This window comes from Lathyrus oleraceus, chromosome 5 (genome assembly GCF_024323335.1).
Source record: "Lathyrus oleraceus cultivar Zhongwan6 chromosome 5, CAAS_Psat_ZW6_1.0, whole genome shotgun sequence".
In the NCBI taxonomy this organism is placed as follows: Eukaryota; Viridiplantae; Streptophyta; class Magnoliopsida; order Fabales; family Fabaceae; genus Lathyrus; species Lathyrus oleraceus.
Genome location: NC_066583.1, coordinates 400339142 through 400363145, shown reverse-complemented (window position 1 = coordinate 400363145; position 24004 = coordinate 400339142). Strand labels below are relative to the sequence as shown.

General features: G+C 39.7%; 1 protein-coding gene across 1 annotated transcript; it reads right to left on the bottom strand.

Moving 5' to 3' along the window:
- Positions 1–21568: 21568 nt before the first annotated feature.
- Positions 21569–22174, bottom strand: LOC127081031 (uncharacterized). The gene has a single exon (XM_051021322.1). It carries the CDS (start codon positions 22172–22174, stop codon positions 21569–21571), a length of 606 nt encoding a protein of 201 aa, XP_050877279.1.
- Between the last annotated feature and the right edge of the window lie 1830 nt (positions 22175–24004).

The following is a 24004-nucleotide window of genomic DNA, read 5'->3' as shown; positions in this document are numbered from 1 at the left end:
AAAGCGATCCTTCGAGCGGCATGAATCCATCTCCTCCTCCGACAGTCAGCGGTGCTATCCAAAACAAAGGCTCTTCGACTGGAGCTCACAATCTTGAAGAAGACAACGCTCAAAACGAAGAAGAAACCTCTTCTCCTGGTGAAGATGGTAAAAGAGATTCGAAGCACGTTGACGAGAAGGACTCAACAGGGAAAGAAAACTCTGAGAATACTCCTAGTGATTCTCCTTCCAGAGTTGCGTTCCCTTCAAATGATGTTGATGAGGACGATCAGGATTCAGATGAAATTGAGGGGTATTTTCGAGAAGATAAAGACATAAATATGGGAGAAGCTGATACTGAGGGAAATCAAACTGGAACTAGTAATGCCAGTGTCGATACGGTCCCGAATCCCACTAAAGTTCGACCATCCATCACCCAGACTTCGTCCATACCACTCACTGAGGAGGAGAAAAGATCTTTAAAACAAAATGATCCCCTCATGTATGTGAGGTTAATGATGGCTCAAAGAGAGTCTTCTTCATAGCAAAGTATTTCTGGAGCTTCGACTCAATCTGGTGCTAGTGCAAACGAAGCATCACATGACGAACTCCTTCAGCAGGTGAAGAAGGCAGTTTTTGACGTAAATCTCTTTGATGAGCTAAAGAATAATGTGGGGGCGAGCTTTAGCATAAAGAAGCTAATAAGCAAGATTAACATCACTGCTTGCCCCACTGATGTAGGTGAAACCCTTATTGATATTCAAAACCTCATTGACCAAGTGTGTGTTGAATATCATAGGGAGGTGGATGCCAAAGCTAAGCTTCTATCAACTGAAAAAGCTCAAGCCATTGAGTTTGACAATGCCCTTCGAACTTCACAAGCTTCTGAGGAGTTATCCGCTTCCAGAAAATCAGCCCAAGCAGAGTTCGACACTTACACTACTTCGATACGTCTCTGGGAATCTCATATTGCAGAATTGCAGCAAAAGATTTCTGATGCTAAGGCGAAGCATGCTGCTATCTGAGGCTTGGATAGTATGAAGCTGATGATCTGGCGAAGCAAAGCGTGGACCACGTCGAAAAAGCTACGGCTATGAACGAAGATTTGCACGCCTCAGAGGAGTTCAAGCGGCTGTTCAGTATAAGATTGGCTTGGCGAAGAAGAAATATGATCAGATGAGGGCCACTATTCCTTTTTGATTTCCTCCTGTATTTGCTTTATTCGACTTTTGTTTACTTGTAACTTGATTAAGACGAAAACCATTTTGGCACATATTTTGAGTTTAAATATCTTCACCATTTTGGCCATGATAGTTTTTTACTTACTATGTTGTTATGATTCTAACTTCGTGCATAATTGGTTTATACTTCTTTAAGTATTTTCCATTTACTTTTAGGATTCTTCGATCCTCTGCTAGTTCTTCTATTTCGTATGCATTGTTTGAAAAGGCTTTTAGAATTCGAAAAGGTCCTTCCCAATGTGGAGACCATTTTCCTAATGCCTTATTCTTTCGATCCATAGGCAATATGACTTTCCATACTAAATCATTCATAGTAAAGGTTTTGCCTTTGACCCTCTTATTGTATGCCCTTGTTACCCTCTCCTTCTGTCTTCTTAATACTTCTAACGCATGTAACCTTTCTTCGTCCAAATCCACCAGCTCATTTATCATCATTTCCCAGTATAAGTCAAATGGAATTTCTCCTTGTCTTTGGATTCTTACTGATTGCAAGTAGACTTCGACAGGTAGTACTGCATCATGTCCAAATGTAAGCTGGAAAGGTGTAGTGTTAGTGGCTTCTTTAGGGGAGGTTCGACAAGCCCAGAGTGCTTGGTCTAAAGTTTTGTGCCAATTTTTTGGCTTTTTCCCTACATGCTTTTTTATTAGCCCACTTTGTTGGCTACTTCAACTTGCCCATTGGCTTGAGCATAATAGGGTGTGGATGTTAACAATTTGAACCCCATTTTCTTTGCAAATTCTTGCATCTTTCGACCAGTAAAAACTGATCCTTGATCTGTTGTTATACTTTCTGGGATTCCAAATCTGTATAAAATTTGCCTTTGAATGAATTCGATAATAGTTTCTTGATCCACATTTACTAAAGGTACTGCTTCGACCCATTTAGTAAAATAGTCAATTCCTACAAGTATGTATCTTTGACCTTTGGATGAATTGGGTCTAATTTCCCCAATTAGATCTAATGCCCAACCTCTGAAGGGCCAAGGCTTAATAATTGTATGAAGTTCACTTTCAGGAGCATGTTGAATTCCTGCATGTATTTGACATTCTTGGCAACCCTTAGCAAACTCTATACAATCTTTTAACATGGTGGGCCAATACATTCCATATCTGAAAAGCAACAATTTCATCTTATGGCCTGCCTGATGTTCTCCACAAGCTCTACTATGTACACTAGATAATGCCAAGTAAGCTTCGCTTTCTCCTAAGCATTTCAACAGGATCCCTTCAGGGGTTTTCTTGAATAATTCATTCCCTATCAATACATAAGATAAAGCCATGTACTTGGTTTTTCTTTCTGTGTCTGTCGAAGGGTCCTTGAGACAATTAATAATTGGATTCCTCCAATCTGTATCTATCAAGGTGTCAATGGACAATACTTCAAACTCCTCTTTGTTAGCACATCGTAACTGGGTGCTTTCCAAACCTGTCGGAGATAATCTGGCAGCCATTGCCTTTCCTCTTACTTCGACAAGTTCTTCTAGCTTCTCTTTTGAAATTCTGTACCCTGAGGCAATTTGTGCTAAGTCATTAGCCTCTTAGCTTTTTATTCTAGGGACATGTTTTATGTCGACGTATTCGAATTTTTTGAGTAACCTATTTGCAATGACGAAGTACATAATCAAATTTTCTTTTATACATTTGTACTCCTTCGTCAGTTGCTTGATTACTAATTCTGAATCTCTTTTAATTTCGACCCTAGTTGCCCCCAATTACAACAAAGCCTCAAGTCCTGCAATAAGAGCTTCATATTCTGCTTCGTTGTTGGAACAAATGGGACCTTCAATTCTATATTTGAGTTTTGTTGGAATTCTGTTAGGAGAAATTAACATTATCCCAACCCCACTTCCATTCTTATGAGTGGAACCGTCGAAGAATAATTTCCAAGGTTTCAACTCAACTTGAAATTGAGGATTTTAGACCAGTGCATGGTCTACAATAAAATCTGATACTATTTGTCCCTTCATTGCCTTTAAAGGCATAAAGGTTAGAGAGTATTCAGTGAGCGCTAACGCCCATTTTCCAATTCAACTGTGCATTATTGTCTTAGATAACATATACTTGATGACATCAAAATGCGAAGAGACGTATAAATCAATAGGTTTTATAAAATACTTGAGTTTAGTACAAGAGAAATGCAAACAAAGACACAACTTTTCTATTGAAGTGTATCTAGTTTCTGCATAATTTAAAACCCTACTAAGGTAATAAATGGCTCTTTCGACGCCATCTTCATTCTCTTGCGCCAACATGCTACCTATGGTAGTGTCGGAAGCTGATATATACAGTCTCATAGGCTTCTTTCCACATGGTGGTGCCAAGATAGGAGGATTCGTCAGATAATGTTTGATCTTGTTGAATGCCTTTTGGTGTTCGTCATTCCATTCGAACTTCCCTTGTTTCAGGCGCAGAAGGGGAGAGAAGGCTTGAGTTCGACCACTTAAGTTCGAGATTGTAAGACCCCAATTTTGTCCCTAAGATCCCTCATGGCATCATATCATATCATATCATGGCCTCAAGGATCTTTGCATACCTTTGCTTCCCTCCTAGTGGGTGGTTATCTTGTGAGTGTGGTTCTTGATCACCAATCATGTTTTGAATTTGTATATCATTGCTTTTCATCTGTTTATCAACCAAAAGTACAAAAATATTGTCATCTAACCATGTTACTTGCAGATGAAGCAAATTAGGTCAAATCAGTCAAAGTCAGTCATTGAGATAGGTGGTGGCCATTCTTGCAGAATTTGGGCACCATGATCACTCATCAAGAGTTCATATGAGTTGTGACATCATTTGGAATCAAGATCTCAGGTGATTAGGGTTTGGAATTCATCAGAACATGGTTCAGTCAAGCAAAACCCTAGCAAAGTCAACTGTGGTCAACTGTGCATTTAATCAGTGATTTGATGGTGGGAATTGGTTTGAGAGGTCTCATTCATGTCCATATAAGCCTCATAAAACATGTCAAACATCCACAGTGAAGAATTTGAGGTCAGACAAGAAATTTCCAAAAATAGAAAGTTGACCTGTAATTGGAATTTGCCAAAAATGGAAAGTTCTTCTCCTCAAACTTACATCATCATACAAGCTTCAAATGAATTTTTGCCCAACATGAAAGTTGAAGATCTTGTTCTCCCATTTCCAAAAAGTCCAAGAACACTCATTTCTCATTTATGGTTGGCAAGTTATGATCAAATCATTCTCAAGAATTTTTGAACTTCAAAGTGCCATAACTTTCAAACCATTTGGCCAAATTGGGTGGAGTTTTTTGCTACAAGTCATATTTGATGTGCTCTATCCAAATCTTTCATCACAATTCATCAAAAACTCACCAATCAAAATGGCCTTTTTCCAAGTGACTTGAATTAATTAAGTGAGGTGAAAAAATGACCTTTCAAAATAACCATTTCCAACAATTTCTCCCAATTGAAAGAGTTCAGAAATCACATTTAGAGTTTGCCCAAAGCCCAAATTCGTGCATGTACATGCACCTCCACGCAAATTGAAGTGATTTTTAGCAAATGTCAAAACATGCTCATTTAAGACAAATGCAATTACCACTTGATTAACCAACTTAAGCAAACCTTAAACAGACTATATATGATTCATTTTCTGCTGAAAAGCCCTAGCCACTCTTTCACAAAGCAGACCAAAAAAACCATTTTCTCTCAAACTCTATTTTCTCCATTTTGAACTTTTTGCTGAAAACTCCAAAAGAGCTCGAACTTGTGTTGGTTGCTTCATCATTCTCCATCACTTTGGAAGCATTTGTGAGCATCAAACCGCAACTGTAGCACCATTACCTACCACTGTTACATCAAAGCATTTCCATGGCAGATTTGGTTTGGAGCTGTCTCGAAGGTTGTTGAGCTAAAACTCCTTGACCATTCATCATCTAAAGCAACATTGTTCATCTGTTTCAGCCTTGTACAACCAAACAATCGGCAAATCATCACTGTGCTCCAAATTTGGTAAGTTTTCGAATCACACCATTTTCAAAATTATGATATGCTTTAGAAAGGTCTCTCCATGCTGATTCTGTTGAACTTTAAATCGTGGCATTTGGTTGTGTATTTTGAAAGTTATGTTGACATGAAGTTTCACATGTGAATATGTTTTCGCTTGGTTCATCCATGTTAGCATGAGTTAGCAAAAATTAGTGTTGGATTATTGATTAGCATGATGAGATGATTTGAATGTGGTGTTTGTTTCGAATTTCTGGAAAAAAAATTCTTCAAGATGATGAATGTTATCACTGTAGCACACGAAACCCTAATCGCCAAACCCAGAAAATCGCATTTTGGTCGCTGTTTTTTTTTTCGCTGCATGAAAGTACTGTTACATTAGCCATGAGCCAATCAGCGTGCAACACCTCCTTAAGTGAAACGGTGCGTTTCACTTAAGGGAACCCTTATTTACCATATTGCCATTCCGTGTTTATTTATTTAATTAATTCATTTTCTTTCTCAATTTTATTTCATTTTGTGACACCAACTTACAAAAATCATAGCACACTCATTTTTGATCCAAATTTCATGGGATTTTTTGCAAAATGCTCATCTTGATCTCTAGGCTTTTATCATGTTTTTTCCAGATTTTTTGCATGAGTGGATTTTAAATTGTGCTAGGGTTTGTCATATGTGTCCATTTTGTGTATGTTTTGCCAAATCAATTGTGAAATGATGATACTTTATCCAATGCCTCTCAAATTGTTTGTGCTCAAACTAGACATGTTCATGGTGATTTTGGTGTAGAGTTTGTGAATTTATCATTGCTGGTTATGGAGATATGATTTTTTGATTAGGGGTGTGACAATTTGTGTCACACCATTGATGTCCAACTTCATGATTTTTATTACCATGCTTATTGAACTCAAAATGGTCTGGATTTTTGCATGAACATACTTGTGGATGTCTAGTTTACATGTGAATTTTTCTGGAATTATTGATGGAATTTCCTATTTGTTTGGGATTTTCTCCCCTGTTTGGTCATATATTTACTTTTTGTGACACATGTTCTCATATGATTTGTGAAATTCTCATGCATTATTGGATGAACTTGAAATTTGACATGTGATTTGTAGACATCTTAAAGTTTGTCATGGTTTTGATCCCATTCATTTCTCATATGTTTTCACTGATTTATGATTTATTGAAGTTGGTGCATGTTTGGTTGACTTCTTTGAGCATGCTTGAACTTGCCTTGCCTTTCTGATTTTCATTGACCTACTTCCCTTGATCCAAATGAGCCGAAATTTGATATGCTTATCATGTTATGGATGATGTTTGATCATGAATTATTTGATAATTTATTGAAATGTTTGAGATTGGTTTTGAGCTGAATCATTCTGTTGACTTCTTTGAGATTCTATATGCCATGCTTTGACCTAATTTGCTCATGAAATGATAATGATAAATGATATGAACATGGAACCAATTGAGTTTGTTTCTTGATTGTTTGAACTTGATTTTGGACACTTGTCACTTGCTGTTTTGACTTTCTTATCTCTTTTTGACCCTAGGCTTGTCCTAGTGGTCATGTTGCTCATGTTTAAGTTTGTTGTTTCAGGTTAAGCAACAAATACCCAAAGAGATCAATACAAATTGATTGAGCTTGATTGGTTATCATGACTAACTTATTTGTTTTGTAGGTTGCTTAGCTCACATGCTTTGAGCTTTGTGCATTGCACATTTAACTGATTGTGTTGACTGTTGATCTCTATCTCATTTTGATTTAACTTTGAATTGTATACTGATGTTGTCTGACTGGTTTCAGGTACCTTTAGTTGCTTATAGTTCTTTAAGAACTTGCTTTGCTTTACTTAATAGCAATTTGCATTGAGGTATAACTTCTTATCTTCATGTAGTCTGGAAGACCTGGCCTGTTACTTGGCCAGGCAACTGTCTGAAGTCCTCCTTAAGAGGCAATGTTTGTGCTTGTTTACATTTGTCCCAAGCAGGAAAAGTCCTTTGAATAAGGCAATTGGTAGAATCCAAGAGATATGCAACCTATCTCCTACTATTTTGTGAGTCACTCACATTGCTCACGCTACATGTGTTGATGCATAGTGAGTAAAAACCCAAGATCTATCGAGTCAATAATCTGTGGAGAGAGTTCCTACTTTCTGAACTTCCACACCTTCTGATATTCAAAGCTCTCCCTGACCAGGGATAAGAGCATGAGGCACACCCCTCATATCCTTTCATCTGCTTCACCTTAGCCCCTCAATGGCAAGGTTAAGAGCACCGTTAACCCTATTCCAGTTGGCTTCAATGCCTAACCTTTTGTATGAGCCTCATTGTTTGGTTATAGAGTGTGCTGAATGCCTTTGATTGATTGATTGCTTAGTTTATTTGCACATGTCTGCTTGCATGCTTTGTGCATTTATCATCATTAATTGCTCATTAGTGCATGATCATCTCATTTGTCTTTGTGACATATCCTTGTTGATTGCCCATTGAGGACAATTGTAAGACCATCCTTTGGCCATTGTTCCTATGATATGGAAGTGAGTATAAGACCATTTCATTGGCCACTCATCATCTCTTTGCTTGATGCATTTTCTTGATTTATGTGAGGATGCAATTGTAAGTCCGTGTAATTTGGCATTTGTTTTTCCTATGATCATATGTTGGAGGTTAGAGTAAGCCCAGATAGATTGGCATCTGACATCCAAATGTTTGCTTTGTTATTGTTGGAGATTGGTACAAGTCCAGATAGATTGGCATCCGGTATCCACTTTTTATTTCTTTGTTGAGGAGATTAGTATAAGTCCATATAATGGCCTCTGATATCCAGTTTTGTTTTAGGAGATTGGTATAAGTCCAGTAATTGGCATCCGGTATCCGCTTTTGTTGACTTTCTTCCTTTTGCTTTGTTTGTTATTACTCATTGCCTATTCCAAAGGACACACTTGAGTCATCTTCAATATGATTTCAAGAGGTGAACATTCTAGGAAGTTTTACAATCCATTTTCATCCATTCATCCCCATTATGTCCTAAACCTTTTCACACATTACTTTCAAACTTGAGATAGATATTGTGCAAACATCTTCATGTTTTCAAATCAAAAACCTGGACCCAAGTCCTTGACTTTTTCAAACTCCATTTCATCATACTTCTTTTGAATCAATCTTAATCATACTTTGACCCTACTTTCATAATCACAATCAATCAACTTCACCCATTCAATTGTTTTGGCTTTGTCCATTGTTAATCTTTTCACACATTAGCCATAGGTTTCAATTATCATTGTGGTTGATGTAAACCTCACCCTATCCTTAGTGAGTCGACTATAAGACTTCCGTACTGAAAACAGGGTTAACCCCTCTAGTACGTCGAAGCTATCCTCGCATGGTGGATGTTGGTCTTGGTCGAGTTTTCTCCCATTGATAATGAAAAGCCTCAAGTGCTATTGTTTAAAATTGAACTCACAAACCTTTTGGAAATCTTTTAGCCGAACTACGGCGTTTTGATCCTTACCTTTGATGGAAGGTACGTAGGCAACGGGTTCATCCGTTCGAACACAAAAACAATAAAAATTGTATATTCTTTTCTCATCATCCCAATCATGTTTGCACAATAAATATTTCATAACAAATAACAATCTTATACAACAAGTGTGAAAAGGGCTCCCTAGGAGTACCTAGGACGTAGTGGGTGCCTAACACCTTCCCATTGCGTAATTTACCCCTTACTCAGACTCTCTGATCTTTTCATTAGTTTTCTACGCGTAAAACTTCTTAGGCTTTTGTTCGCTTTTTAGCCAGTCCTTTGGATAAATAAAAGTGCGGTGGCGACTCGAATTCTTTGTATGCTTTGCTTATGGTTTAATCAATAAATCATATAGCGACGAATACACCGCTACAGAGATGAATCTTCTTAGGAAGTTTATCTTTCCTAATAATGATTGCAATCCTTTTTTGGTTGATGGTGCTTTGGTCTCCATAATAGCCTTCGTCTTGTTCTGATTGATTTCTATCCCCTTTTTGTGGACCACAAAGCCCAGAAAATCTCCAGCCTGCACAAAGAATGCACACTTAAGAGGATTCATTTTTAAGCCATGTTTTCTCATTCTTTCGAATGATTGGTTGAGATGGGATAGATGATCTTCATCCGACGTAGATTTTATCACAATGTCATCTATGTATACTTGCATGAATGTCTCTATATAATCATGAAATATAGAATTCATTGCTCGCTGGTATGTTGCCCCAGCGTTTTTTAGGCCAAAAGGCATGACTATCCATTCATAAGTGCCTATTGCCCCTGGACATCGAAAAGCTGTTTTAGAAACATCTTCTTCTGCGATGAAAATCTGGTTATAGCCAGAATATCCATCAAGCATGCTGAGATACTCATAGCCTGTGGCTGAGTCAACCAACATCTCTGCCACAGACATTGGATACTCATCTTTAGGGGTTGCTGCATTTAGATCACGAAAATCTATACATACTCGCAAAGAGCCATTTTTCTTGATAGCAGGGACAATTTTAGCAATCCAATCGACATACCTTATGGTCCTGATGAAATTGCAACGAAGAAGTCTTGCGACCTCTTTTTTGATCTTTGTGAGGATTTCTGGTGCAAATCTTCTTGGAGTCTGCTTGATGGGCTTCTTGCCATCCTTTATAGGCAGCTTTAATTCGACCAGGTCCCTCTTCAAACCAGGCATCTCGTCGTAATCCCAAGCGAAGCAATCTTTGTTCTTCCTTAGTAATTCAATAACTCTCACTTTCAACTTGGGGTCCAGTTTAGCGCTGATGTAGGTAATTCTTTTTGCACTTCCATCTCCGAGATCAATCTCTTCGAGAGGATCTTGCGTTAACATCTTTGCACTTGACGTTACTAGATCTTTTTCAAATCCTAGAGGCTCTTCGTCGTAGATGACGTTCAACCTCTGTTCTGCTGGTTCCGCAGGTGCTTGTTCGTCAGGGGGTTTTGGTTTAAAGAACTCCCTTGGTCATGTATTACAGATTTCACTCTATGTGGCTTTGTTAGCCATGTTTGTTATCTCGACTTCGAGCGCCGCTTGTCTTTTGTTCTCAGCCATGTAGGCCGAAATCTTTTCGAAGAAAGAAGACTCAGTCATAGTACAGGTCTTCATCCCAGCCTGTTGGCCGTATTTCAGATGATTCTCCTATTTCTGGGTCTCCCATAATCTCCCTATCCCACTGAAAGCCATTTGGGTGGAGAGTCAAGAAGTACAAGGCATTTTTATTTGGGGCGTAGCCTTCTTCCGCTGGGTAACATGGTCCTATGTGCGCCAAATTCCTATCGAAGTTTCTCTTGTCCACATGGTTTACTTCTGCCCTGAAGTAACTTTGGTCGGCTTCGACATTCTCTACCACGCCATCTTCTCTCCAGATAGATATTCTTTGATGCATGGTCGAAGGGACCGCTCCTATTCCATGTATCCACTCTCTCCCCAATAGTAAGTTGTAATTTTCTTTTGCAGGTATTACCATAAACATCGTTGGTCTCGTGATTGACCCAACAGTTAGGTCCACTTGTATGACGCCCAGCATCTGTCCTATCTTACCTTCATAATTTGACAGTATCATGTTGTGAGGTTTGACGTTGGTGTCGAACATCCCTATCTTTTTCAACATGAATTGGGGCATCAAATTAACTGCTGCTCCCCCGTCCACCAAGACTTTAGTCACTCCCACATGTCCAACTTTGGCCCTAATGTATAGGGGCTTGAGGTGACTCTGCATCCCCTGGTGCGGCCTTTCGAACATAGCGTTCTATTCTTCGACATCGCCACTGTTCATAACATAATAACACACTGGTTGATGCTTCTCCATCTCCGCAGCGTCCGCTTCCTCATTATCTTCGACCTCTGTTTCCTGGTTATACTCGTACGCCAGGACTGAGACCACGTTGCAATTCATATTCACAGAGGACACTCCGTCGGACTCGAAATCATCTGTGAGCATTTCCTTTTCTCTCGCTTGTTCCTTCTGAACCTTCTGAGTTATGTTTTCATCTGGAAATAACTTTCTTCCTACGGGTGGTTTGGTCGAATCCATGATATTTGGGGGATTCTTAACGCTGCTGGATTCTCCAGTTTCTTTTAGATTTATTTCTCTTTCTACTTTCCTCATCCTTTGATGCTTTCTCCATTGGGATCTTGACATAAGGTTCTTTCCTTTGTAATTTTCTAGCCTGATAACCTCTCTTTTAGACGCCTGAAATTGTTTTCTATATGCCCACGAGGTTCTTCCTCCAACTTCGAAACTCTTTCATTTTCCTTTCTTTGGTCCCTCCTGAGTCCACTTGTCCTCAGGGACTTCTGCTGGCAATTTAAACATGACTCTCTTCGCCCTTGGGTGAGGGCTATCTGGCCTCCTAGGTGCTCCCCTCTTGTCGAAGCTATACATGTTTGGATTACCTTCATGTCCGTCCCAACCTTGGTCATATGGGATTCTTTCGAATGCTTCGACTAATTCTCTATTGTACACTGCCCCACACCTGGGACACATCAAACATTCTGTTTCATATTTGTAGCAGCGCACAATGAAACCCAGAAGGCTTTCTCCTGGTGTGGGATACACCTTCTGCAATTGGCTTTCTTTCCTCTAGTTTCTCTCGGTCTTTGTTCGTTGCCATCTCTTGTAATCCTTAGCCACCCTTCGAGATATCCTGATGCTGCATCTTGGGCACAACAACATGTCAGCATTCTTTTTGTGACATCTCCAGAGATACTCACGTAGGCTTTCGTTGGCTTTGGGATAGCCAAACTTCATCCCTTCTTACTCCATTTTCAAACATTCCTCCACTTCCTCCATGTTGACGCCTAGACTGGCGCCATCAGTGATTGAAATTGCTTCGAACTTCTTTCTTAGGCCCTCAGTAGCCTCGGTTGTTTTTTCTTTGAGACCTTCAGTGGCCCTTGGTTCGATGTTAGCAACATGTTTACCTTTGACAGAGATTCCAAAGGAAACGTCGTTACTTAGGCCATCAATAGCCTGCTTTCCATCCAGCGTGTAAGCCTCCAGTTCTTGTTGCTTTTACAACCTCCACTTCCCTTACGTCAACCATGTTGATTTCGACAGGTTTAGCATAGTTAGTCTCAGCAACGTTAAGGGGATCAGTATCAACTTTCATCTGGTTTTTACCGTTGTCGACGAACTTGAGGCGGCCATCTCTGATTGCATTCTGAATAAGATCTCTGAAAAGAAAGCATTGTGAAGTTTTATGGCCCAAAAAACGGTGATATTTACAGAAACCTCGTTTCTTTCGTTGTTCTAACAGAGGAATCTTGGTATTAGGAGGCACTATCATTTGGCCATCTTTTACTAATAGATCGAAGATCTCGTCACATTTGGTAACATCAAATGTGTAAGTCTTTTTGGGAAATCTCTCGTTCTTTTCAGTTTCGACAGGATTTCTGCCATTCGACGGTGTAAGTAACTTGTAGGCGTAGGGTGGTGCTTCTTTTAATTCTGCCAAATCTACTTCGAATTCCTCAAGACCATAGGGGTCTTCAGCAATTTCGAACTCTTCGTCTTCGAATTCGACATAAGCAACCCTCTCTTTCTTATAATTCTTATTCGCTCTGGCCTTCTCAGATTTTAAGCGTTCGACCTGTTGAACCCTATCTGCTAATTGGGCCATGTCTCTTAGATACTGGGTATCTAACTTTTTCCTGATGGAATAGTCCAGACCTCTAGCGGCCATTTCGACCAACTCGTGTTCAGGCACTATTGTAAAGTGTAACACCCTTCTAAAATACCCCAAATATTTAATCAAAATAACAAATATGTATCTATCAGAGTAAATATGCAATTAAGGGTGTCACACAATATTTCACACTATTCATCAAAGTAGCTTGTCATGCTCATTTATTTATCAAATAAAACAGTTGCATAATACGCAGCGGATAGAGATCAAATCGATCATTCAAAACATGCAACATACTACATGTAGACTGGTTCAACAATCATTAACAACACAATTAAAATGTTCCCTCCCGATGTTACATCTATCAGAGCATGACCCACTAAGGAGACTACACTAGACTCCAAGCATTAGCTTCTACTCAACTCATTGCTCGTTACCTGAAAAATAGTTGTAAGGGTGAGTTCCTCAATCGATATAATAAGCATTATGAAATGTCATGCAATGTGAAGTAATCTAACACATATCATCACCCTAATCAGATCACACATTTTCAGCAACGGCAATATCAACTCATAATCATCATCATACTCAAACTCAACACATCAATAAAATACACGTATAATATTGGAATACATCCATTCATATTATACGCCATACATACATACATTATGTAATGAGACTCCATGCATGCGGTACCGACTATTCGTGAACATATAGTTCAACCTCACCGACCAAATCCAGGTACGGCTACCAAGCTCACTAGTCCCACTCATTTGAGACCTAGTGACTCACTCACTAATTCCTCACCGTGGGAATTAGCTACCACCCCAAGGGCTATGCCATGCACGCTAATCACCTAGCATGCAAACATCAACAACAACCTACAATGATTTACTCACTAATCCCTCACCATGGGAATTAGCTACCACCATAAAGGCCACAATATGCATGCTAATTCACCTAGCAATGCAACATCATCAACAACAATTCACAATGGACGTATGCTCACACTCTAAGCCATAAAACAGTCCATTCACTAACACATGCATAATATATACATTCACAGCATTATGCATATTTTCACACATCATCAGCATATTTATCACATAGTTATATCATGTCATGCCAAATAATTCAATCACAGTATTAGCACACTCTACCAATACCTATCCTACTCAAAACAACGGGAAATAATCCCTACTATATCACACACCGATATAGGCCAATCCCCAATTATGTTCACAACATTAAAATACCAATTTTCCCACTTTTCAACAGTGTTAACCGGTTAACGCCCTGGGTTAACCGGTTAACGCAGCACAAACACGCTTCCTGCCCAAAAATTAACAGTGTTAACCGGTTAACGCCCTGGGTTAACCGGTTAACACAGACAGAACAGCAATATCTCAGCAATCACAACAGTGTTAACCGGTTAACACCCTGGGTTAACCGGTTAACGCAGACAAAACAGCAATTTTTCACAATACAACACAGTGTTAACCGGTTAACACCCTGTGTTAACCGGTTAACACCCTGGGTTAACCGGTTAACGCAAGACAGAAAGCTGTTCCTGCGCTAACACAAAGCAGAATGCAGAATTCTCCGCATTTTCCGCCGTTGGAGGACTTCCGGACCTCCGATTCCAATTCCGTAAAAAGCTACACGTTCGGAAATTCACAACTCACACAAATACAGATTCAATTACAGTTTTCACACAACTTATTCATCACAATTTCTCAGCATTCCAAATCCCAATTAGGGTCAATTCAACGGTTTATCACTACCCATTACATGCTAACCCATAATACCCATTAAACGACGATAAACCCCCCTTACCTGAGTTAATCCGGCAATCTCTAATCTCCAAGCTTTTCTCTTCTCCAATCTTCTTCCTCTTGCTCTGCCTCTTTGCCCTTTCTCCACTTTCTCAATCGCTTCTCTGTTTCACGTGAAAACTTTCTTTTCCAAATGAGACTCTTTTTCCTTATTTCACACTTATATATTTTCCACTTTATATTATTATCCCAATAATAATAATAATTCAATAATTCCAAAATAATAATAATAATAATCCAATTATCTAATTAAATTAATAAATATATTATTAACTTTAATTTAAATAATTATCATATTATTATCGGGGTGTTACAACTCTCCCCCACTAAAAGAGTTTTTATCCTCGAAAACATACCTCAAGCGAATAACTCCGGATAAGACTCCTTCATCTGACTCTCCAGTTCCCAAGTCACATTGCCACCTGCTGGTCCTCCCCAAGCTACCTTCACCAAGGCAATCTCTTTACCCCGCAACTGCTTCAACTCTCGATCCTCGATCCTCATAGGCGATGTTTCAACAGTCAGGTTATCTCTCACCTGTACATCATCTATTTGGACTACATGCGACGGATCAGGAATGTACCTCCTCAACTGAGACACATGAAAAACCTCATGCAAATTCGCAAGCGACGGCGGTAAAGCGATACGATAGGCTACCTCCCCTATCCTCTCCAAAATCTGATAAGGACCAATAAATCGAGGTGTCAACTTCCTCGACTTCAAAGCTCGACCAACCCCAGTTATCGGAGTAACACGAAGAAACACATGATCTCCCTCTTGGAACTCAAGTGACTTCCTCCTCTTGTCATGATAACTCTTCTGACGACTCTGAGCAATTCTCATCTTCTCCTGAATCATCTTAATCTTTTCCGTAGTCTGTTGAACAATCTCCGGTCCAACCACAGCACTCTCACCGGACTCATACCAACATAAAGGTGTCCGACATCTCCTACCATACAAAGCTTCAAACGGTGCCATACCAATGCTCGAATGAAAACTATTGTTGTAGGTAAACTCAATCAAAGGTAAATAACAATCCCAAGCACCTCCCTTTTCCAAAACACAAGCCCTCAAAAGATCCTCTAGTGACTGAATCGTCCTCTCAGTCTGACCATCAGTCTGCGGATGATATGCAGAACTCAATCTCAGCTTAGTTCCCAAAGCCCTCTGCAAACCTTCCCAGAACTTCGATGTAAATCTAGGATCTCTGTCCGAAACAATACTCGACGGAATACCATGCAAACTTACAATTTTCTCAATATACAACTCAGCTAATCTCTCTAACGGATAATCCATTCTGATCGGAATGAAATGAGCCGACTTTGTCAATCTGTCAACAATCACCCAAATAGCTTCACAATTCTTATTTGTCCTCGGCAAACCAGACACAAAATCCATACTGATACTATCCCACTTCCACTCTGGAATAGTCAACGGTTGCATTAGCCCAAACGGCTTCTGATGCTCAATCTTTGACTTCTGACAAGTCAAACAGGAATAAACAAAACTCGCAATTTCTCTTTTCATTCCCGGCCACCAAAATAACTTTTTCAAATCATGATACATCTTCGTAGCTCCAGGATGAATACTCAGGCCACTACGATGTCCTTCCTCCAGAATACTCTTCTTAAGTTCGGTAACATCCGGAATACACACCCGATTACCAAATTTCAAAACACCATTCTCATCAACTCTGAATTCACCACATTGACCTTGATTCACTAGAGTCAACTTATCAACCAAAAGCACATCGGATTTCTGACCCTCTCTGATCTCATCCAGAATACCACTTGTTAACTTCAACATTCCCAATTTAACACTATTGTGAGTACTCTCACACACCAAACTCAAGTCTCTAAACTGCTCAATCAAATCCAATTCCTTAACCATTAACATAGACATATGCAATGATTTCCGACTCAATGCATCAGCCACTACGTTTGCTTTACCCGGATGGTAATTCAAACCAAAGTCATAATCCTTCAGAAATTCTAACCATCTCCTCTGTCTCATATTCAGCTCTTTCTGATCAAACAAATACTTTAAACTTTTATGGTCACTGAAAACCTCAAATCTTGACCCGTACAAGTAATGCCTCCATAACTTCAGAACAAATACCACAGCTGCCAACTCTAAATCGTGTGTCGGATAGTTCCTCTCATGAACCCTCAGTTGTCTCGAAGCATAAGCTATAACCTGCTTATTCTGCATCAACACACCACCCAAACCCAACAATGAAGCATCACAGTAAACCTCAAATGGTTCCGACGGACTCGGTAATATCAGAATAGGAGCAGTAGTCAACCTTCTCTTTAACTCTTGGAAACCTTCTTCACACTTTGAGTCCCAAACAAACGCTTGCCCCTTTCTAGTCAACATCGTCAACGGTAACGCCAACTTAGAAAATCCCTCAATGAATTTCCTATAATAACCAGCCAAACCAAGAAAACTCCTTATCTCAGAAACTGACTTCGGAGCTTCCCACTTAGACACCGCTTCTATCTTAGAAGGATCAACAGCAACGCCACCTCTTGAAATCACATGACCAAGAAAACTAACCTCTTCTAACCAAAATTCACACTTAGAGAGTTTAGCAAATAACTTCTTTTCTCGTAGAACTCCTAAAACCACTCTCAAATGTTCAGCATGCTCTTCTTCGGATTTCGAATACACCAAAATATCGTCAATAAACACCACAACAAACTGATCTAGGTACGGATGGAAAATCCTATTCATATACTCCATAAACACTCCAGGCGCATTAGTCACACCAAAAGGCATTACAGAATACTCATAATGTCCATACCTTGTTCTGAAAGCAGTCTTCTGAATATCCTCAGTCTTCACACGTATCTGATGATACCCAGATCTCAAATCTATCTTGCTGAACACACTCGCACCAACCAATTGATCCATCAAATCATCAATCCTCGGCAAAGGATACCGATTCTTGATCGTCACTTTATTCAGTTGCCTGTAGTCCACACACAACCTCATAGTACCTTCTTTCTTCTTAACCAATAACACTGGTGCACCCCACGGTGACACACTCGGACGAATAAATTTCTTATCCAACAGATCTTCCAACTGACTCTTCAATTCAGTTAACTCAACAGCAGACATACGGTACGGAGCCATCGATATCGGTCTAGTACCAGGTACCAAATCAATCGAGAACTCAACTTCACGCTCTGGCGGTAATTCATTCACTTCTTCTGGAAACACATCAGGAAAATCACACACCACTGCTAGATCACAAATCGCCAGTTTATCTTTAGCCTCCAAAGTCGCTAACAGCATAAACAACTCTGCCCCATCTGCTACTGCCTCATTCACCTGCCTCGCTGATAGAACCAAACTCTCTCCTTTCTCAATCTCAGGAAAGATCACAGTCTTACCAAAATAGTTGATAGAAACCCGGTTAGACACCAACCAGTTCATACCCAAGATAACGTCAATCTGCACTAGTGGAAGACACACAAGGTCCATCCCAAAGTCTCTACCAAAAATACTCAAAGGACAATTTAAACAAACTGAAGTAGTAGTCACTGAACCCTTCGCAGGAGTATCAATCACCATACTACCATGCATCTCAGATATCTCTAACTTAAGTTTCACCGCACAATCCAAGGATATAAAGGAATGAGTAGCACCTGTGTCGATAATAGCTACAAGAGGAAAGCCATTAATATAACACGTACCTCTGATCAAACGATCATCTGCAGAAGTCTCAGAACCCGATAAAGCAAAGACCTTGCCTCCTGACTGATTCTCTCTCTTCGGCTTATGACACTGTGGACTGATATGACCCACTTCTCCACAGTTGAAACAAGTCACAGTCTTCAACCGGCACTCTGCAGCCAAGTGACCACCTTTTCCACACTTGAAACACTTCCTCTCAGCACTGGTACACTCATGGACATGATGTCCAGCCTGACCACATCTGTAACACTTAGCAGGGGCGCTAGAGTCTCCCCCACTAGGCCTCTTCATCCCACTCTGCTTCTGAAAACCTTTGCCAGCTGCATACGATTTTCCACGATCATTCTGATTCTTGCCTTTCCTATCAACCCTTTGCTGATAGCTCTCTGCTCTGGCTTTGGAATCCTGTTCAAAAATCCTGCAACAGTCAACCAAGTCAGAAAACACTCTGATCCGTTGGTATCCAATAGCCTGCTTGATCTCGGGACGTAACCCGTTCTCAAACTTCACACATTTCGAAAATTCTCCAGCAGCCTCATTATAGGGAGTATAATACTTTGACAGCTCTGTGAACTTAGCAGCATACTCAGTAACAGACCTGTTACCCTGTTTCAATTCCAAGAACTCTATCTCTTTCTTCCCTCTGACATCCTCTGGAAAGTACTTCCTCAGGAATCTCTCTCTGAACACAGCCCACGTGATCTCAGCATTCCCAGCAGATTCCAACTCAGTGCGGGTAGCAACCCACCAATCATCTGCTTCTTCTGACAGCATATGCGTACCGAACCTGACCTTCTGGTTATCGGCACACTCAGTCACTCGGAAGATTCTCTCTATCTCCTTCAACCACTTCTGAGCGCCATCTGGATCGTATGCTCCCTTGAACATTGGAGGATTGTTCTTCTGGAACTCACTCAGTTGACGAGCAGCTCCCATTCCCACAACATTCGGATTCCCTCCAAGTACTCCAGCTAGCATACCCAGAGCCTCAGCAATCGCAGCATCGTCTCTACCTCTTCCAGCCATCTCTATTCTGAAAACCCAACAAGCTAAAACAATAAGTACTTATAGGGTTACACAACACCTATCCCGTACAGGGGAACAGAATAATTACGACTCGACTCGACCAACCAGGCTCTGATACCACTAATGTAACACCCTTCTAAAATACCCCAAATATTTAATCAAAATAACAAATATGTATCTATCAGAGTAAATATGCAATTAAGGGTGTCACACAATATTTCACACTATTCATCAAAGTAGCTTGTCATGCTCATTTATTTATCAAATAAAACAGTTGCATAATACACAGCGGATAGAGATCAAATCGATCATTCAAAACATGCAACATACTACATGTAGACTGGTTCAACAATCATTAACAACACAATTAAAATGTTCCCTCCCGATGTTACATCTATCAGAGCATGACCCACTAAGGAGACTACACTAGACTCCAAGCATTAGCTTCTACTCAACTCATTGCTCGTTACCTGAAAAATAGTTGTAAGGGTGAGTTCCTCAATCGATATAATAAGCATTATGAAATGTCATGCAATGTGAAGTAATCTAACACATATCATCACCCTAATCAGATCACACATTTTCAGCAACGGCAATATCAACTCATAATCATCATCATACTCAAACTCAACACATCAATAAAATACACGTATAATATTGGAATACATCCATTCATATTATACGCCATACATACATACATTATGTAATGAGACTCCATGCATGCGGTACCGACTATTCGTGAACATATAGTTCAACCTCACCGACCAAATCCAGGTACGGCTACCAAGCTCACTAGTCCCACTCATTTGAGACCTAGTGACTCACTCACTAATTCCTCACCGTGGGAATTAGCTACCACCCCAAGGGCTATGCCATGCACGCTAATCACCTAGCATGCAAACATCAATAACAACCTACAATGATTTACTCACTAATCCCTCACCATGGGAATTAGCTACCACCATAAAGGCCACAATATGCATGCTAATTCACCTAGCAATGCAACATCATCAACAACAATTCACAATGGACGTATACTCACACTCTAAGCCATAAAACAGTCCATTCACTAACACATGCATAATATATACATTCACAGCATTATGCATATTTTCACACATCATCAGCATATTTATCACATAATTATATCATGTCATGCCAAATAATTCAATCACAGTATTAGCACACTCTACCAATACCTATCCTACTCAAAACAACGGGAAATAATCCCTACTATATCACACACCGATATAGGCCAATCCCCAATTATGTTCACAACATTAAAATACCAATTTTCCCACTTTTCAACAGTGTTAACCGGTTAACGCCCTGGGTTAACCGGTTAACGCAGCACAAACACGCTTCCTGCCCAAAAATTAACAGTGTTAACCGGTTAACGCCCTGGGTTAACCGGTTAACGCAGACAGAACAGCAATATCTCAGCAATCACAACAGTGTTAACCGGTTAACACCCTGGGTTAACCGGTTAACGCAGACAAAACAGCAATTTTTCACAATACAACACAGTGTTAACCGGTTAACACCCTGGGTTAACCGGTTAACGCAAGACAGAAAGCTGTTCCTGCGCTAACACAAAGCAGAATGCAGAATTCTTTGCATTTTCCGCCGTTGGAGGACTTCCGGACCTCCGATTCCAATTCCGTAAAAAGCTACACGTTCGGAAATTCACAACTCACACAAATACAGATTCAATTACAGTTTTCACACAACTTATTCATCACAATTTCTCAGCATTCCAAATCCCAATTAGGGTCAATTCAACGGTTTATCACTACCCATTACATGCTAACCCATAATACCCATTAAACGACGATAAACCCCCCTTACCTGAGTTAATCCGGCAATCTCTAATCTCCAAGCTTTTCTCTTCTCCAATCTTCTTCCTCTTGCTCTGCCTCTTTGCCCTTTCTCCACTTTCTCAATCGCTTCTCTGTTTCACGTGAAAACTTTCTTTTCCAAATGAGACTCTTTTTCCTTATTTCACACTTATATATTTTCCACTTTATATTATTATCCCAATAATAATAATAATTCAATAATTCCAAAATAATAATAATAATAATCCAATTATCTAATTAAATTAATAAATATATTATTAACTTTAATTTAAATAATTATCATATTATTATCGGGGTGTTACATAAAGCATCTAGACTTCAACAAATGGAACCTATTCAGATAATCATCTATAGGTTCGGTGAATTTTCTTTTGATGCTGGCTAATTCCTTAAGGCTTATCTTAGTTTGGCCCATGTAGAATTGTTCATGAAACAATCTTTCTAACTGGGGCCAAACGTCTATGGAATTTGGTGGCAAGGTCGTAAACCACGTGAAGGCGTTCTTTGTTAAAGAACTAGGGAAATATTTAATTCTCAAGTTCTCACTGTTCGCCAAATCCCCTGCCTCAGTCATGTATCTGGCTATATGCTCTATAGTGGATTCACTAGTATCCCCTGAGAATTTGGTAAACTTAGGGATTTTACAACCCCTTGGTAATTTTGTTTGCAGGACATATTCTGATAAAGGAGAAGAATAGTTTGGCCGTCGAAGTCCTGTCTTCAGACCATTCTGGGCCATGATTTTCTCTATCATATTGGTTAGGTCGTTTTCCATCATGTTTTCCCGCCTGACCCTATGAATTACTTCGTCTACGTCCTGGTCTCTATTAACCATTATCACTCTCCTAGGTTGTTCTTCAGGGACTTCCCGTCGAATTAGCTGTTGTTCCAATCTTGCCCCCATGACTCTTTTGTCAGGGGCTTGCCTTTTTGGTCGAACCTGATCTATCGTTGGTTCTTCTTCCTGGATTATAACCTGGTTTGGCCTGCGTCAAACAGCAGGTTGTGGGGCGCCTAGAAAATCTGCTATGCGTCCCATCCGTGCTGACAATTGTTGGTATGTTTGGGGCATTGTCAATATTAGTCCTATTCACATTCTGTATTAAAGGAGAGAAAATGGTACTCATTTCTCTGGCCAGAATTCCTACCATATCATGGTTACTGGCATCCATTTGTTGTCTAAAGGCTGCCTGATTATTCGTTGTAAGGGTAGGTAGTAGGGTGGGGATTCCTTGTGATTGGTTATTTCGACCTATATGGTTCATGCCAGATCCAGAATTTTGAATTGGCGAAATAATCGTATTATGTGGTTGAGTATATATGGAAGAATAGTTTTGAAGCCCTGCCATGGCGGTAGATGGCATTCCATATGGGTAATCTCTCACATGCCTAAAGTTTTCGAATCCTGGTGGCCTAGGGGTTGAAACTGCAAGAGTATCTGCTGCGCCTGATATGATAGGCATTAATGTCGAATTATGCAAGGCCATGGATCCAGACGTTGGTATGGCCTGTGCATTAGGGATTTCAGTGGATACATTAATCGAATTCGCTCCGATTGTGCCCGTTCCCTGGGGGGAGAATTGTTCCCCTTGATTGGTTGTATTAACCATCTTTTTCGCGTTTTTTCTATTGGTTATAGGTTGTGAATTGTTGGCTATCCCGCCACTTCTAAGGATCATACAACACTAATTTTTAAACCAAAAGAATAACAACAATTTTGCGAATTGTAAAACAACTATTGTAATCAACAATTCTTTTGACACCATCCCATTGGGCGTGCCAATTTGTTTACCAGTGATTTCTGATAAACAACCGCTAGTCTTCCAAATTTATATATTTTTGGTAACTCACAGGATCGACTAGATTGATCCTAGGACATGTGTCTTAAGAATTATTATTACGGTGATTTGACTCATGGTTAAGTTTGTTTCTAATTTGTGGATGACGAAAAAGTGTGTAGACAACGATTCTAAGTGAAACTTTATGACTTTAAAAACAAGGTAAATGACGATAACTTCGTAGTAAAAGGTTTCTTAAAGATAACGAAAAGACTTAGGAAAGGTAAAAATAAATGACTCGAAGTAAATGCCTTAGGTTTTGAGAAAGTACTGGAAATGAATACTTTGGCGAAATGTAAATGCAGAAATAAAAATGATGATAAATTACTGAAAAGTAAGGGCAATTCGACAGATAAAGAGGCAGTAAAATACTTTAATTTAAACAATTGGTATGAAAAATATAACATGAACGAAACTTATGGTGTTCTTCATACATACATTTTCAGCGTAAAAACTCTTTTCTCTCGCTCCGGTGTGTATTTTGTGAATTTCTGTATATCTGTTTTAACACCTCTTGAATCTAAAACTAAGACCCATATTTATAGTAATTTGACCCTAACGGCCTTTACATATATGACTGCCAAGTTCTCCGTTCCCAAGCGTTGGATATCTTAGATGTTTCCACGTGTTGGTCTGATGAAACGACTTTGTTTAAATTTCAAATACTTCCGCTTGAAGCTTCGACTCTGTGAACACCTATGTCGAAGAGAGCTTTATGAAAACCCCAAAAAATCTTTTAAGTTCCAGGCTTCGACAGCAAATAATTGCTTACCTACAGAGAATTAGACAGTTTCGCCACAACCATTTCTTGCTTATTCTCAAAACCTAATATTTCCAAAGACCTTCAACTATCTGTCGAAATCCCTAGCTAACAGGAAGTCGGTTATGCAAGGGGT